At 32.9% G+C, this 18,676-nt stretch overlaps 2 protein-coding genes across 9 annotated transcripts in view; one reads left to right on the forward strand and one right to left on the reverse strand.

Annotated features, from left to right (window-relative positions):
- The window catches only part of LOC110379744 (transmembrane and coiled-coil domains protein 2), a 41,580-nt gene extending 27,110 nt beyond the window's left edge, over nucleotides 1–14,470 (forward strand). For 2 of the 8 annotated variants that reach the window (XM_021339533.3, XM_021339536.3), the window contains 11 exons: nucleotides 519–604; nucleotides 1,234–1,367; nucleotides 2,338–2,352; nucleotides 5,590–5,613; nucleotides 6,992–7,139; nucleotides 7,597–7,723; nucleotides 8,196–8,306; nucleotides 8,721–8,828; nucleotides 9,342–9,544; nucleotides 10,008–10,142; nucleotides 11,479–14,470. In XM_021339533.3, coding sequence (XP_021195208.3) covers nucleotides 519–604; nucleotides 1,234–1,367; nucleotides 2,338–2,352; nucleotides 5,590–5,613; nucleotides 6,992–7,139; nucleotides 7,597–7,723; nucleotides 8,196–8,306; nucleotides 8,721–8,828; nucleotides 9,342–9,544; nucleotides 10,008–10,142; nucleotides 11,479–11,506 — 1,119 coding nt within the window. In that variant the 3' untranslated portion in view covers nucleotides 11,507–14,470. The remainder of the gene's footprint in view (nucleotides 1–518; nucleotides 605–1,233; nucleotides 1,368–2,337; nucleotides 2,353–5,589; nucleotides 5,614–6,991; nucleotides 7,140–7,596; nucleotides 7,724–8,195; nucleotides 8,307–8,720; nucleotides 8,829–9,341; nucleotides 9,545–10,007; nucleotides 10,143–11,478) is intronic. The other 6 variants (XM_021339534.3, XM_021339535.3, XM_049849466.2 and 3 more) reach the window with 6 other exon arrangements.
- A 1,302-nt stretch (nucleotides 14,471–15,772) lies between these two features.
- LOC110379742 (plastin-3) overlaps nucleotides 15,773–18,676 on the reverse strand; it is a 53,965-nt gene continuing 51,061 nt past the window's right edge. The window contains exons 15-16 of the mRNA XM_064041720.1: nucleotides 16,762–16,830; nucleotides 15,773–16,319 (exon numbers count right to left, since the gene is read on the reverse strand). Of these exons, the coding sequence (XP_063897790.1) occupies nucleotides 16,103–16,319; nucleotides 16,762–16,830 (286 nt within the window). The 3' untranslated portion in view covers nucleotides 15,773–16,102. The remainder of the gene's footprint in view (nucleotides 16,320–16,761; nucleotides 16,831–18,676) is intronic.

Genomic DNA, 18,676 nt, shown 5'->3' on the forward strand with positions numbered 1-18,676 from the left:
AACGTCCGGTTTTCGTAAAACAAGTGTTTACTATGAAAATTTTACGTGAAAATTCATAAACGGTTGTTTTAAGAAAACTGACGTTTATGTTGTCGGTGAACTTGGGCCTTTATTGTGTTATTTTTTTTTATTCATGGTTTTTCTACAATATGGTAGGTGTTTTTAGTTGATTCACTGCAAATAAAAAAAAAGTCGTTTTGCCAGGTCTGTCTGTTTAATCGCGATGAACTCGGAAACTACTGCATGGGTTCTTGGTTTTCGTCGTTAGATAGAGGGCATTCGTTCGAAGGTTTCGATTTCATATTACTTATACCATTATTGTAAAGCCAAAGTGTAAAACTAAAGCGGACTTTAGTGTTTGTTTTAGTTAAGAAGTTTGAATCACCTACCAAACAAAAACATACATTTAGAATCTTTTTATTTTTCGCATCCTTCCACATAGTTTTATGTTTTTTTTGTTTGATCATATTACCAATGTAGTACCAGAAAACGTAATAGATTTCAACTTTAGTGTAAAGTTCTTTGCTTCCCAGCAACACGGCACCAGCGGCCAAGCGCACAGACAACCCAGGGAGGTGCTACGAGATATGGGACAAGGGTTGAAGTAAGTTATTTTGTATTCTACAGTTCACAAACAGAATAGTTTTTAAAGACATTTTCAGACTAAGGATATTATCATCATCTGCCTAGTCTTTTCTATACTATGAAATGAAATGAAATGAAATCGTTTATTTTGCAAGATGGACATTACATCACTTTTACACGTCATTTTAAGAACGCTGAGGTCGGCATTTCCTAACTGACTGATCCCTGAGAAGAAACTCAAGGGTCATAGTCTCTTTTAACTCAAGGGTCATATGTAAAGGCTTGGCGAACCAGCTTTTTACATGAACCGACTGTCTGTCTGACTTCCCCAACCCAGTTTATCTAAAGCTAAGATTAAAGTATCCCTTGGTAAGACTGCTTTGTCAGACTTTCTGGCCTCTCACTTAACTGTTGATTTCCAAAGAATATTATAATGATAGCCAGAACCGCAGTTATAGAACGTGCCTTCTGAAACGTGGAGGAACTCGTCGTTGAAACCCGGACGGACTACTTCTTTCCTAGCTCTTTTTGATTGGCAGAGGGACCTGTTGCTCACAAGTAGCGAATAATAGTGGAAAGTTAGGTGGTGAGAGTATACTTCTATTATAAACTTCTACTCCGCATACTTAACCTGTTCTTTCTCCCCAGGAACGTAGGCGGCAACATCCGCGACGGCATCACAGGCCTAGGCGGCAGCGTGATGGCGGCGCCCAGAGAGTTCGCGCACCTGTTCTCGCGCTCCAACCGCTTCGGCTCCGCGGACAACATCGCGCAGCTCGCCGGTCTGTATCTTACACTTGTGTTAGCTTTGCGGTGCATAGCATCGGTGTCTTGCCGACGTGGCATTCGAAATACTGTACCACATAAATGTGGGAGGTTAACTGTAGCTTCGTAAATTAGTATGTGACACTTGCATGGTTGGCGGGGGACGTGGTACTCCTGAATTGCAGAGAGATACATCTGAAGATTTAGACTAGCATGCTCTCATTTTTACAATTAATAATGGTTTGTAAGTCAGATTCTGCCGTCCGAAATAGTATAAATGACAGAATAGTATGACGTGACAGAAAAACAAATAATTGTGATTGTCCAGCAGACGGTCGTATCCCAGAATCCCGCATATTCCATGACAGTGTCACATACGAATTTGCCAGGCTAAAACAATACATTTTACACAGAATATGATAAGTAGTTTTCACTTTTCTTAAAACAACACACAGAACACGTCATATTTCAGAAAATTCTATTCGATTACGAATTATTTTTTAGGACTAGTGCAGTGCAACTTATTGCAGCTTAAAATATCGATAGTTAGGTAAATATTAAAACGATGAAAAAATTATTTTAAAAAACATAAATATTTTCTTCTTATACCGACGAATAGATGAAAATATAATATAATGTTTAATGTAAATACTGCCTTTATAAATGTAGTCCAGCTTCCGTTGTCTGCTTATTTAGTTTACTGGTTTCTGTTCTCATTAAAAAATCAACTCTTCTCTCTGAAATATTTGCTAAAGTAATATGCTTTTACCATTTTTGTTCGTCTCAAAAATTCATGAAACATTATATTCGTGTCATGAAAAGTCCTTGGGTTAGATTCCTCTGCAATCATAATGAAACATATTCCCATATATTAATTATCAATCATAAATAATAAGTAATATATAAAATAAAGTAATATATAGATATTACTATTATAATAAGATTGAACAGTACATTATATAATATACAATGTATTTTGTCTCACAGAGAACACGGGTCCTAGTGAGTATATGATATGTATATAAGTGTAGACCATTTGTAATTAACTTCATACATCATATAGACATATACCACCTTATTATAAAACGTGGTCTTAAAAAGTACCCAATTTAGTCCTAGGTTTAGACCACCGTTCTCACACCGGTTTAAACATGGTACTAAACCTGGTACTTTTTTAAGACCACGTTTTAAAATAAGGTAAATAATATATTATTAACTATTTAAAATCTTCATTGTCTATACTTAACTTCATTTGGTTAAGGTTTAACTTATATTCGCTCTAACCTTTTTAATTAACTATTGTTTGACCAATTAAAAAAACTGCTATGAAATACGTAATGTGTATAGCTACTCTATCTAGGTAGGTATTTAGCGTACTAAAGTATAATTATGACGTATGTAGTGTAATTAGGAACTAGATAAATTCCTACTAGCACATCCGTTAGTTGATTAGTGTATTATTATTGTTGATGCACGAGTAGTTTTTAGAAGTCACTAGGTATGCGAAATATAGTTGTTTGTAGAAAGTTGTACGGTTAATTGTTGTCGATAATCTAGAATCTAGTGCACATCGTTATCGATAATTTTCATTTACAACACTTAGTATGAAAAAAAAACTGCAATGTCATAGACGTACGTAGACTTCCTTTATAATATGAAGTTCGCTGTAGCATACCTAGATTTTCTCCCCACACATGAAAATTACAAAAGAACATCGCTAAACAGAACAAAAATAACACAATACAAGTATAAATAAACTTATTCAAATCTCACATAGTTACGTAAATACAAAGACATTATACATTCGTGCCAGACATAGCACGGAGGAATGAAAGATGAACGGAGATGCCACCCGCATTTTGTTGAAGCTACTTCCTTAGAAGGACAGCTTTGGCAGTCGTTACGGGTAGTCAGAAGTAAGAAAATCTGAAACCAATCTTCCCAAGGGGTATTTGGTTGCGGAGGTCAGATAGACAATCGCTCCTAGTAAAATACTGGTACTCTGCCTGGAAGCCGACCCCAACATAGTTGGGAAAAGGCTCGGGAGATGATCAATTACTTAAGAGGTTTTAAATTATGACATCTCCGCTCGTCATTTTGTTCTCCATACATTATATACTCATATATATGCATATATTATTATACTATATGTATAGTACATAATGAGTGAAGTGTTACCTACTTGTTATTTTCACGGTCGCTTCAAGATAAAGGCTGTATCCGTCACGTGTTTCTATTACTATCTGTTGTCGATAGCTAAACACTTATCTTGGTAGTGTTTAGGTAGTTGTTATCCTGTATTTAGGAAATATTTATTAATGACATACACATTACATAGTCTAAAATCTACATAATTAGGCATTTTTTTACTTATCAAAATATTTTATGAAAATATCGCCTTATTATTACAGATAGATAGATATTTATCTTGCCTAAAAGATACATTTTATAGATATCTACGAAGTACGAAGATTAGACTATACAAACATGAATTTTCATACATACTTATTGAATTGTTAACAGAATCAAATATTCTATGCCATTTAGATGTGTCAATCATTCCTTGATTCAAACAGGCAGCCTTAAATTTTTCAAAACAGCATCAAAAAACTACCACACAATCCAAAACTGGAACAAATATTACAAATCTTAACTCTCACAAATCTCAGCTCGCATACAAACAAATTATCGCACTACCGCTAAACAGTTACTCGACCAATAGTATTTCCCCAGCGTCAGAGATTCGATAATCAGCTCAGTACATTATCAAACACAGTGGAGCACGCACGTCATGCTGTTTAATAAGTGCAAAAAATGCCGCAAAAAATGTAAATAAAATACTATATTTTTATATGTGAATCATCATCATCTCCCGAGCCTTTTCCCAATCTATGTTGGGGTCGGCTTCCAGTCTAACCGGATGCGGTGTGAATCATTTACATGAATAACTAGTGTTTCTATGTGTTTCGCTATATAAAGTACATCAATTTTGTTATGAAAAATGTGATAAATGCAAACCGATTTTGTCCAAACTTCACATAAACCATCTACTAAATAAAGCCTAAACATTTGCTTTGGATAGGTGAGACCGTTCTTGAGTTTTACCCTCATACTCAGAGACATTTATTGATAACTTAAGTCACTCCTTTAGTGACAGATTCTCATAGAAAATCTGCGCTAAGGAACGGCTTAAGTAACCATTAAATGTCTCTGAGTGTGTCCATTTAAAGTTACAACTAAAAGTGACAACTAAAAGTTAATTTTTATATATACGGATGTAAATAAATACTATTTTTTATGTGTGAATCATTTTAATGATTGTTTAGTACATCTCATTCTTATCTTGTTGATAATAGTGTTAAAGTTGTGAGTAATATTTTGACGTCTAAATTGTGTTAGTCATGTATTGTGGTTAGATACGGTGCATGAGTTTGTTATTAGTGAAAAAACGGAGTTATAGTACAAATAACTGAGAAAAAATAAAACTTAATTCTTTCGGTTTCGCATGACCTACTTACAATAACTGATGGATTGAGAATATTAGCAATCTTCACAGTTTTTACCTCAGTACACAAACATTTCAAAGTGATCCGTATTTACTAGTTTTTATAGCTAGATGCATCATTCCATTATCTCATTACAAAAACCTTTATCTCAATGATAATAATAGAGTTTCATGGCCAAAGTTCATAATATACATTTAAAATGAAATACACTATATGGGTATTAAACTTATGAAGTAAATCACAAATCATATAGCACTCTCATCTGAATAATAACAGCTGTGAACCCTCGCTTGTCATTTAGCCTATTACGCAGAGTAAGTAGCGAATGGAGTGATCATGTATTATTCATGATTTTGTATAAAGTACAATCATGCTTTGTATTACTGCGACAGATCAGTAACAGTATAAGAGTTTTGAAGTAATTTTAAAGATTCAATATTGCACCACTTTTGGATGTATTTGATTCATAGGTCATTTAATTTTTTAAATAAATAAAAACAGTTTAGTAAGTACTTAAGTACTCTAATTTTGAATGAAGAATAAAATTAGAAGTCAAATGATTTTTTCTTACAAACTGTAGTCAGAATATGTTTAGGTTCATTCAATAGTGATGTAATGTTACTCGTATTATACTATCATAAATAGTGCATGAACATTCCATTAGCATACTACTCCGTGTCTAATACGAACTGTCAATTTGTGTTGCTTATCATGCTGTCCTTTTGCACGCCAGCGCCACCACACGCGGAATTACGAGGTAAATAAACGTTTTTATATACAATACAATATATAGCTAGTCAATATATAACGTCTTATATACATAGTGGGACTTTTCACACAGCGTTTGGTAGTTTTAACCAAAGATATAACAAGTAAATGAAACAATGATGAAAATTATTTTATGTCGACCTCAAGTATGAAGTCACTTCACTGAAAACATAAACGTTTTCTTCAGTTTTCTTAAAACAACGGTTTACTTTGAAAATTTAACTTGAAAATTCATATTTAACAGTCGTTTTTAGAACAACGGACTTTTGTGTTTTAAGTGAAATTGCGACTAATTTGGCTTAATTAGTAAGCTGGTAGTAGTTAAGGTCAATAATATAACTTTTTAAAAATGTTTTATTTGCCTGATCACCTTTGATCAGACCTACTGAACGTTGTAATATAATTAGTGTCACTATGTTAATGAAGCCTTATGAATGTATATAAACTATTTATATACAGACTGTTGGTGTACATAATAAATATATAATGTAAACCGGTGTTTACATACTGTATATCGCTGATTTATTTATTCTTATTATTGCAATTTTATTTTTAAGAATTAACTTATCTAGTATGGCAGTGGATACTTACACTGACATAAAATTTTGGGTTCTGCTGTTTAAAAAAAATATTCAATATAAAAAATAATGTACATTATTAGTCTTTTGCTTTCATTTAGCTACACAAACACGATTTAGTAAAGCTTTCGGCAATAATTGGCACAGATTTTAGTTTTATATTTATTTATGTACAAAATTCTTTGCAATCTAGGTAAAATAACTTAGTTTCAGTTTCGCTTAAATAAAACAACGGGTTTCTTAGAAAACACTATAAAAAAATAAACATAATAATTAGGTAATTATGTAAGATAATCATTGTTTTTGTTTCTTTTTTATATCCTATTAATTTGATTAACTTGGCAAGGTCATAAGTCATTATTATTTTGTACAATATCATTCTTTATTATATTAAATTCTCCAAAACACACTAAATAGCCTATCTAGATTTAGATAGCTACCTTAATTTTCTTCTGGTATAACACTATGAATAATTTACACACTATTCATATTTTTTACATATCTACAATATTTCTTGTATCTTTAAATGTTCTCAAGAATTTTTCTAAATATATTTTGAAAGTTACATAATACAAGGTGTTACAAAAATACCCCTCAAAAGTAATAGAGAATTTTATACTCTCTATAATTTACTGATCAAAATGTAAACGCAAATGAACTTGATTCGCACCCAATCTCCTACTTTAGGTACGAGTATTTTTGTAACATCTTTTCTAAACCCCTAAACACTTGAACCACATGTCACACCCCCATATATCCGATGTATTGAGTATTGCTACAACGTGACAGCGAACGCGTCGTCGGAAGGGTCCCGCGCGTCGGAGGCGGGCGAGGCGGCGCCGCGCGGGTCGACGCTGCCTCGCGCCGCCACCTCGCCCGCGCCCAAGTACTCGCCTGATGCCTCGCCTAGTTCGTCCGTCACCAGTGAGGGGGCGCCGTGAGTATTACACTTATTTATCTTTTGAAGTTAATACTAAGTTAGTACTACTAACACCCGCTTCCTGAAGGAACTACTGCTCATAGTCGCACAAAGTATAGCCTATGTTACTATTGGGGATAGTCTAGTATACCAACGGTGAAAAAATCGGTTTGGTAGTTTCGGAGCCTTTAGTTAGTTAGAGGGTTACAAAAAAAATATACAACTATAGACTTCCTTGTAAAATAAATTATACAACGCTGAAAGATTTTTCTAATAGCTTTTGTACTTTCTGAGATTCAGATTCAACGCGTTCCTTAACTTTTCAGACTTCCTTTTTTTTAAGCTAGAAAATCTAATTTACCTTCTCACACTTTCCAAGTTTTGAATCTTAGGTTTTAACGTTTAGACACCTAGATAATTTTACATACATTTATTTAATTATGATGATAAATAAAAAAATACTTTTTCCCTCCAGTTACCCAGCGCAACCCGGATCAAATAACATATCGGAGACGACGTTCACGTTGAAGCCGATACTGAACGAGTTGCGCGAGCGCAGGGAGGACTACGAGCGGCTATCTGAGAAAATAGATGCACTGAAGGTATTGAGTATATTATGCATGTATTAATATTGTTGTGAAGGGCTTATTGTGAGGGCTTGTCACTTTGGTAGATAGATATATTCTTTATGATGTACTGTACATCAATTAAAGTTACGAAAATTAAAAAGAATATATTAAGAGTATAGGTGACACAGTGGGCGGTCTCTGGCGAATGTATTATGCGAAATAGTCAAGCTATAACATTTATTCTAGTCGTCTAAAGTTATGTTTCGAAAAGCTTATCAACTTATTTTTTTTTTTATTTACTTTACTTTCGTAACGTGTTCACTCTGCCAAATGTTCGAAACAATAAAAATATTGCGATGCATTGCCTCAAAAAGTTGTTTTCAATTATGATAGTAAAATAAAAATTGCACATCATAAGTTCCTCCCAAAATCTTCAAGTGTGTTTATTATGTCCATTTATTTATTTAAATATCTTATACTAATATATCTCACAATTGATCTACAGAACCTGTCGCAAGAGGTATCGTTCCTATCTGCCGCGTTACAAGAGGAACGCTTCAAGACGGAGCGCCTGGAGGAACAAATCAATGATCTCACTGAACTGCACCAAAATGAGGTAAGTACAACAAATTATACTGTACCAAGCAGTTACATTTCCAATTTGTTTGTTAAATATTTCATCTATGTTTCTGCCTTCATCCATGCTCTTTCATCTGCCGTCATTTCACAAGTTATATTCTTCCTCGCCATACCGACTTTCACTTAGTTATTCCATCCATAGTTTCTTTGGTATTCCCGTTCAGAAACCACATGGTTTCGACTTCATCAAACTAATTTACATATTATCAGAAAATAGATATTTCAGCCATTAAATTCCCAACAAATGATTTTGCTTATCCTTTTCATTTCGTTTATCGACAATGTATAAATAATTTACTTAATAGCCTAAAGTGTGTTATAGTATTTTCTTCATCAAGAAACAGAGAATATAGTGTGATAGATAATAATAAGTATTATTTGTAAATGAAAGGTGGAGAACCTGAAGCAAGCTTTAACCGACGTAGAAGAAAAGGTCCAATACCAGAGCGAGGAGCGGATACGAGATATTCACGAGGCACTCGACCTCTGTCAGACTAAAGTAAGTACTCATTACAAATATACTATTATCCTGTAGTTTGTTAGAATGACGGGATGAACATATATCTGTCGCTCACTACTTGTTATTGAAAGCTGGCAATATAACTATCTAAATTTTTTTGTTATTTAAATGTTTTGATTAATTTTGTCGGCAAGAGGACCTTAACCTTTGCCTTCATCGTTGCGCCAAATGGTTAACTCTGTAGAAGCAATGTAATTTAATGGTAGGTAGTTTTGAGAGTACATCAACGTTTCTTTAAATTGTGTTTAATGCCAAGGCTCAGGGACTGTTCGAAATAGTTACCATGGCCCTAAAAGAGCTTCGGAACGAATAACTGTTTTAAATCAGCAAAGGTCTGATATTCTAAGTTCCATACCATTACAATTAAAGGAATAAATAAAAATTAATTACACCCACAGCTTAAGGGGTATGTGATATCCCGTCTCAAAAAGTGTTTGATAACGGGATCATTCTTTAGCATTAATTATATTATATTCATCTTTCGTTTACCAGATCAGCAAACTAGAACAATGGATGGCGGGTGGCGGCGGTGGCGCGGGCGGGGCGGGCGGCGCGGGCGACGCCGGCGCGGGCGGCGCGCTGCCCCCGCGCCTGCTGCTCGTCAAGCTGCTCAACGTGGCGCTGACCCTGCTGCAGCTAGCCTTACTGCTTGTGGCCACCATCGCTGGAGTTGCTATGCCTTTCTTGAGGACTAGGTAATGTTCAAATAAGTTGTTGACTAGATTCTGCCTTGTGATTATTTTGTTAAAGTATTTGTGACGCATTTTATCACCAATTCAATATAAATTATCTCAAAACCACTTATTTAAATTTATCTGCAATAAATATAACCCCTCTTGTGGTAAAAGGCAATTTTAGAATGTCATTAAAAACGCCTTTCATTACTTTCTATATGTCTTTTGGTGTGTGCTGCAAAAAACTCCATCAACAGAAAACTGTCTTTAATTTTTAAGAACCTTTTAACAATTTTTTTTAAATAACTTCATTGTTTGACCACTTCATTTTGTACAAACAGTACACCCTAAATTGAATTAGTTAGAAACAGTACTTTTACTGCATGCACAACAAGAGCGTTAGGGTATTTTAGAAGTGCCCCATATCAATAATCCTGTATACCTAAAAACATTCAACTACCAAAAAATTTACCCACCATTTCAGAGTGCGAGTCCTAACAACAAGCCTGGCAGTAATGTTAGGCGTCATGGTACTCAAACAGTGGCCGGAAGTGACGCAACTGTCAGAACACCTCGTCAGACGTCTCAAGGAGTATCTACTAGACAAGCACCACGACAGGTAATGTGCCAGGGTGTTGCGTCATCACTTGTATTCACGCTGGGTACTGTTGGGTTGGCTTTTAAGTTTAAAAAAAGTATGATTTTTACAGTATTTTTTAGTTTTTACAGAAATTTTGGCTGTAAAGAAATGGTATTTGTTTTAGCTATATAATGTCTGTGTCGAATGCACATACATTTTAAATGGTTGCCCAATATCTTTGATTTAGCGCAACTTTTATTGGTTTGCGCAAAGTTGCGCAACAGTCAAGCAGATTGCGCAAAAAATCTGACAACTCATTTTTAATTTACAATATATTAAAGTATATATTCAGTATTATATTTTCTTGAAATAAAATAACTTTTAAAGGAATCCAGTGTGAAAGAAAGTGTTTTAGTAAAGGTTACGATATGCCGGTCCAGTGTAGAGTTAAAGTTGAGCGTTACTTAGAAATATATCGATTCTAAATTGAAAATATATAGACGGACTTAGAAACACTGGTTTTTGGACACAGCTGAGTATAAAACAAGTTTTGTTGAGTTTTTGACTTCAGTCAAAAGCAAAGACTGTTTTTAAAAAAACAAAACTAAGTTGTCTTTTAAGTTAAATCAATTAATAACTAATCAATAGTGAGGTTGCTAGTCGATATAAAAAATATCGATAAAGTCCATGTCGACATTTATAAGATGCTTGAGAACCTCACTAAAGTACTGAATACAATTATTTATTTTAAATATAAATACTTACCCTTACCGTTTTTCATAGCTATTATCTAACTAAATCTTACTTCTGTATTACTTCTGTGTCCAAAAATCAAGTGTAAATATAAAATGGAAGTCGTAGATGATATTCAATAGAGTTTTCTATTATTTTATCAAAGCTATTGTACTGTAGACTTCACAATTATAATAATTCTGTGTAAGCTTTGTTATGTACTATCGTCTATGTATGTATGTACGTATGTATAGGCAAAGCATCTTTTAGACCGATGTGGCAATATGCAGCTGTTTTATACCACTTGAGATTCATTTTATAAAATACATGTAAAAAATCGATACATTTTTTTATTATTTTATCGATAAATAAATACTTTGTTACATCACTCTAAAGGATGCTAGAATCATATCAATATATAATAATATGTATGACAGATACATGTAATGTTTTATAAACAATATATTTGAATTGCCAGCAATAAAAATGTTTAAACTATATTTATTTAATTTGTACTTTTTTATAATAATTATTATACAAACGGACGCAATTGCAATACTCTGTTCTTTTGTGTTATTTATAAGTTTGTTTATTTTTTTTATATTTTTTGTTATAATTATGATTTTCTTTTTGTCCACTGCAGGTATGAATGCAAGTCGTTATGTGGTTGATTTTGTCCGAAAACATCGCTAGTGGAATTTTAGATGTTATTGCAATTCTGTCCCGGAATACTGCGTTATTATATAACCGAGGTAAATACAGCTCAGTTAAACTAACCATACAGTTAAGATTTAACCAATAACACAGTCGCACATTGGTGGGGAAAGGATAACATATCAACAAGAGATTAAACTGCAAAGTTAGATTAACTAAGCCGTTAATTTAAACTGTTTGCACGTGCGCGGGAGTTGATAAAGAGAGGTATCTTGTATGCTTTATAGTTAAATATAGACACTTTGATATTTTTACCTTAATAACCTTAATATGTATGTATATACATGCTGTAACAGTAACCTTAATATGTTACATAACATACAAAAAGGTTACATATATTTTTGAAAATTAGAAGACCAATTTCTTAGTATGTGTCTGGCATTTTTTTTTTTCTATATTAATATCTCTATATTTTTTTGTAATGGTTACTTGGCTCAAAAGTGTTAAAAAATTAGCTGCATAAGCAATTGTTATACTCAACGTTAGTCGGCTCTCTGTTAACTTATAATTATTGTCATATTTATCAACTCCCGCGCCGCGCCGGTGTAAGTATACTTATAACAGTGATATTTCTTTTATTATTATTATTTAAGTGTACTTTAAGTTGTCGCATACAGTTCTGGGTACCAAAATCGATTATTTTCGTAACTTAAGATCTATCATCGAAATCGACTGAAACATTTTTAGTGATGCCTAGTTCATTTGTATTTTTAAGATCGTGGAATACTCTAACTTTGGATTTCTATAACTGATCTTTGCTTGGGTTTGCGATAAGCTATTGAAATTTCACTTAAGTTATATGGAGCGAATGACAAAATTCAATATCGCGCAAAATAACCAATAGATCAGTTATACAAACCCACAGTAAATGGTTTATCTATTTCTGTTCGGAAAAGGGTAGTTTATTACAGTAGTGCTGTGACAATAATTTTGTCGATATCGATAGCTCCAAAGTCTTGCTACTATTTTGATATTTTTGTTGCAAGCTAATAAATTATCCTTTCCCGAATAGAATATCTAATAAATAGGTATCAAGAACTGTGTGTGATTGAATCACTTTGTTTAATTAGTGATTTTACATGAACAAACATAGGGCTGGGCCCTCGTAGATATTTGATGATTTATTCTAACGTTATTTACCGTACATTGTCGAGGCTTATAGTCAAATTGCTCAGAAATCAGCTTGAAAACGAGACGTCAAATATATCGATGTTTGTCAAACACTATGCATGTGTCTAATGCCTTGTATAGTGGTACCGAATTTTGTGGAGTTGACAGCTGTCATATTTCAAGGGAAAATCACAGTTGGCTGACTGACAGCAACTGTCAATTGCACAAAGAAGCGGTCGGGGTATAATTGGTTGGTTAGTCTAAAAATATAGTCTATGATCATGTTGTCACCCGCATATGGTCTGACAAACAATATATTTGACAAAGTGAAATACCTGGAAGGCTGAACGGTTGAAAAATCTCGAATCGGTTGAAATATTAGGTGAAGGATAATAAATAGTTTCTTGATTGCGTTTGTACAAATTTTAGCTAATGGGGGAGGGTTGAGTTGCCATCACAATGTTTTTTTATACGTTCTGACATTGGTTCTAAATTATATTCGCTATTTTTTATAATGAATTTAGTCAAATATTCAATAAAGACTATCTTAAAGTATGAATCGTGAATGTCCACTTTTTATTTCTGTAACGACTCTTTTATTTTTAGAACAATTGAGTCTTAAAAAAACGATTCATACTTTACTAGTTTTTTTTTTAAGAAAGTGACGTTATTTATTGAATTAAATTATTTATTGGTCCATTAATTTTCAATGTATTGGCAGTTTGTTCAATAAGTTGCACATGAACTTATAAATAAACTGCTCATTAATTTATTTTATTGTGAATAATTCGCTTGTATAGTAGCGTCAATTTAAATACGCATGAACATGGATTTTGTATTACAATTCATTATACTGAACATTTTTTTACGAAAACTACATATTAAGCAATAAATTTTAAATAAAATAATCTTTGTCTACAATGCTTGAAATAGTTTTTGCTAGAGTCTACAATAGCAAACAGATGGAAGCCAGTTTTATCAAGTGTTGGACTAATACCTAGTTAATCCTTCTTCGTATTTTAATGAGAACATTCCAAAATTACTATATCTGATCGATGTGGTCGCGTCAGGGAACCTAATACATTATACTAAACTATTTGGCAATAAAAATACTTTTTAAGCTCAAACTGTCCTATTCCTAATTCTTTCTAACTTTATTATACTGATCGATTCCCACCTTTAAATAAATGTAGCTTTAATATATTGTAATAATACATAAATGATAGTTTAGATCCTAAATTATGATAATTGATACTCCCGGTTTCCTGACTAGCCTGAAAAAGTTACAACTTAGATTAGATTTTAGGCCGCCTTTTCACTTGTAAGTTTTACTAACGTAAGTTATTTACGTAATTTTTAATGTTTACAAGTGTAAAGGCGGAGATATAATAGCCCAGTTACTACCATCCAAGTTATAAAGCTCTGTACAAAACATTTTAGTTCTCAAAGTCGTTGTATACTTAAATATTTTTTATAAACTCGCTATTTTGTATAGTTGAGTGACCGAAAATTGTTATCTATATTATTATCCTGATTATATGTTGTAAATGGCAAATATTTCATATAAATATTTTAGCTGAAGGATTGGTTTTAATAGTGATAATTGTGTATTGTTTATATGAATATGTATTTGCCTTATAGTGACACAAATAAATAAATGATCAACTGTTTAGCACTAGTATGAATTGTGTTGTATTATATACCATTTGTTTTGGAGAACACTTGAGGAAAATATGTATGTTAAAATATGTGAAAGTATTAATTTTTGTTGCCGGCTATGGATTGAATTAAATCATCACAATTTTATTCAAGTTTGTGTTTTATTTTACATAAACTACACAAGTATTTAAACTTTGTAATGATCGATAATGGATTCGCGAGTCTATGACTAGATGGCGTTACAAGGCTCGCGATGACATTCAATTTGTTATAAAAGTATAGAGAAATGACGGTGGGAGAATATTTAGGAGACCGCCAAGGAAGGATTAGAACGGGACGACAGACGGACGGCGGTTGCCCGGATTACGGTGCAAATTCTGCTTGTGGTTATAAAAGTTATTTCTGGAAATAATACTTATTTATTGGCGAAGTTTCACAAGTTATATGCGGTAATGGCATGGTGAATTATTGTGAGGTGTGTGCGAATAGTGTGAGAAACGGGGTAAGTGTTTGCAAATATTTTACAAAGTGAAGGCTGGGCAGTTGATGTTTTGCAATGCTGACCATGCTCGTTTTGTTCTCAGCTTAAGGAAACGCCCTTATTGTCCGGCTGCGCTAATAAGAGATAAAAGGGCACTTCAATTCGAACTATTCTCATAAACAGAGCATCATTTTCAACACGGTTTTCAACTGGCTAGCTAGTCTAGCGGCATTGTCGCGGACATCCAAACTCCCGTCTCAAGTTCGAGCCTCAGATTGAGACATTCTTTTTTTGTTTTTCTTAAGAGTTCTGTTTTCTTGGTGGTGGTCACTTTAGTTTAATTTGTGAATTTATTTGTTAGAATATTTTGTTGAATGTTGTCATCATTGTTCAATTTACTTTTTATGTTTAGTTTAGTTTGTAAATGTATTTCTTATCCGTAACTTTTCCCGATTGGTCACCATTTATTATTGTATTAAAAGGAAATTGTGTTGAATCTCCTACAAAACTTGTCTTTGTCTTCCAACAGCCTGCCACCTAGAACCCTGGTCATTACAACTTTCTTGTAAAATTTGTGAAGCAATCCCCTTTTACTTTTCGGCGAAAAAAAAATCCAGACCAGGGGCTCGATTCTACTTAAGCGACACGATTGATATTCAACTGAGATCCGATCACGCCTGAATTACGATTGAAGGGTAGGTATGTTTTTATCATTTTCTGAAATTCAATATTCATATTGTCTGCAAATGATTTAAGATTCCAATATGATTGTGGAGCTATCTTAAAGACCAAACGCAAACCATTGAAATGTAATTGGAATACGATTGGTCTTATACCTATTAGTAGCAGAATGCTAAGGTTCAGATCCATGTAAAAAATCTCATGCAAAAGACATGCTGTTTTCCAGTGTTACAACTACCTACTTCAAAGTACAAGTATTTAAGGCCGTGGGATTGAAAATAAAGCAAACAAAAAATATTGAAATCATTTATTAACTTGTACAAAACTTCATTCATAAATCAATACAAAAATACTTGCAAAACTAAAATTAAGTAAAAAAAAAATGCATGCGGTACATAAAGAAAAAGTTAACCTCTAGACATGTGGGATAAATAAATGACCGAAGGAAAAATGATAAAAATTATTGTGTGAAAGAATAGGTACAATTTTTCTTGGCAGTCGGGTAAACAAGGAGTGAATTTTAGAAAGGCTGACAGTGAAGAATGGAAGCGGAAAACATACGAAACTAGGCAGGAACATATGGATTAACTAAATAAGGTGAATAAGTAGTCTGTGACTTTTCCTATTCTGGTCTGGGCAAAACAGTCAGATTGTCTGGTTTGGGAGGTGGTACAGGCTTTTCAGATTGCCCGATTTCTTCTCCTTCATCAGCCATTACAATATTATCTTCGACAATAATTTCTCCACTTTCATGATCAATTATCTCCACAGTATCGTTGTCAACTATCTCCAAGCTGTCTGTGGAATCGTAGAGTTCTTCTGCAGACTCCACCACGGTCCTGTAATTGGGTAGTTGACTGGGTCAAAAATAAAGTCGCCTATCATACAATCATCATTTTGATATTATGACGAAAACATTTTTTTTTTATATATAGGAAAATAAATATACAAGCTTGATGTGAAAAATTCGTATCAAACGGTAGTGAGATTCTAAATATATATAACTGATTTTGACATTTCAATAAAAGTAGAGCATTGGACCATATAGTTAACTTCCGATTTAATTAATTTGTATTTAATTGTGCACAATGAAGTTCATACCTAAATATTCAGTTAAATTTTAACTGATGATGATTTATCTAGACCTAATCTTTTCTCAAATTGTAGTTAGATTGTATTAAACAGCTACTAGTTATTCTGACCTCTGATTGTATTCTAGACCAGGTCAGGCATAATAGTAAAAAATACGTCTATCACATTTATCTTTAAATGAATACATACCCATCAACAGTCGTGACAGAATTCTGGTGACTATATCCATTTCCCGACCGCGCAATTTGTGATACTTCCCTGAAAATTTTCAATACAACATCTGAGCACCTAATTTATTTATTCCCCTTTAAAAACCAAGCAATGTGCATATAAAAGCGACCCGCGTGCCATAAGCTGTCAGGTTCAAAATTATAAAATACTTGTGAACCAAAACTTGCCTCTCGCGTGCGTATCCCCAATTGCTTTACGTTGTACATCTTAGAATGCCACATAAAATAAGGATAAGCACCCCAATATATATTTTATATAATAAATAGCGTCATTAGGAAGGTAAAGGAAAGGGAAAATGAAAAATTTAAACTGTTTTACCAATTCCGTTTTATTTTAGGCTTACACATTCTTGTATATTAACATTACTGATAGCTAGCAATCACTAAATACAGTGGAGTAATTATAGTTAATCATTCATTAGATATTTTCAATTTCACGTTGTATGTTAAGAAATAAAACTTCTATTTGATTTCAAAATAAAAATCTAAAAAGTTACGTAATCAATAAAATCTTGATAAAGCCTTAAAACGTCTAACAAAATAAAAATTTACAATAAAAAATATTATGATTGTAAAATATCGTTGTATCCCTGGGGAATGTCTAATCTAATAAAACGCTACAAAAATATTTCACAGAATATAACTTAAATAACATAAGAAAATATACATTTCTAAAACTAATAAATTGAGAATGAAATAAATGTTCGAAAATGCCGATGTAGGGGAATGCTGGGTTCAGGAATGTAACATATAAAGCTACATAGTACTATTATGTATCATTTCTGTAATGGCGGTTCATTAAGATTATCACATAAACAATTCCACATACACATTTATTGCCAATTCCCACACATATTATAAGCGATCATCTTATACATAGCGACCTCGACGGTACAAACAGACAACCAATACAAATAGAGAGTTATTGTAACATAAGCATTCTTATAAGAACGAAGCCGTAGTTTTGGAAGCCAAGAATACATTCTAAGTTTATCTTAATCAATTCTCGGCTTATTTAAGTACCCCAAAATCGGTTAATATGTACGCAAAACATTTTATTACATACAACCGGTACTTCGTACTTAAAAACACGATACGATTCGTTGTAAAAATGTATAAAAACATCGACCACATTATGTAGATAATACTAATGATTCATAAGTACTAATTTAAGCCGTTAAAAATGTTCTGTTTTTTGTTGAAATACGTCATAAATTACGTAATTGTTGTTTTTTCATAGCAGACGTTTATATCTGATATACTTAATAAGTTATACTTAATATAATGCTAACTTCACATACACAAGTATTATTTATATTGAAAGTGGCGTCGTGGATACTAAAAACGTCTTACATATTTTGCTAAATATAGTTTACTATTGTATAATTGCAGTATTTCCCTATGTATAAAGGAAAGCAAGCTTATATATAACATTATTTGATACATATTTAGTATCCGCGACGCCACGCTATCCCACCTATCTAGCGACACAAATCCAGAAACATAAAAATTTGGAATGTAGAACAAAATTCAGTCGAATAAATGCTAACCGCTTGCTAAAAGCGATCGTTGATCGTTCGTTAAACAAAAACTATCGTTCGATAAATTGGTAGATAGTTCAAAACGCTACTTTTGACTAACAACTTTTAATGTGACAAAAAAATTGTCGGAGCACTAAATACCAATCCAAAATAAAGGATTAGGTAGTTAACGCGATAAATGCTTTAATAAATCTGTAAATAAAAATCTTATTTTTATTAGAGAACCATCGCTTCACAATTGTACCAGTAGGTGGGTAAATCGTTATAATTTCGATTAAAAATTATGTTTCCGTGGGCCTCTTACACTTATTAGTCACAAATTTATTTCTTATT

The sequence above is a fragment of the Helicoverpa armigera genome, chromosome 26 (genome assembly GCF_030705265.1).
Source record: "Helicoverpa armigera isolate CAAS_96S chromosome 26, ASM3070526v1, whole genome shotgun sequence".
Classification (NCBI taxonomy): Eukaryota; Metazoa; Arthropoda; class Insecta; order Lepidoptera; family Noctuidae; genus Helicoverpa; species Helicoverpa armigera.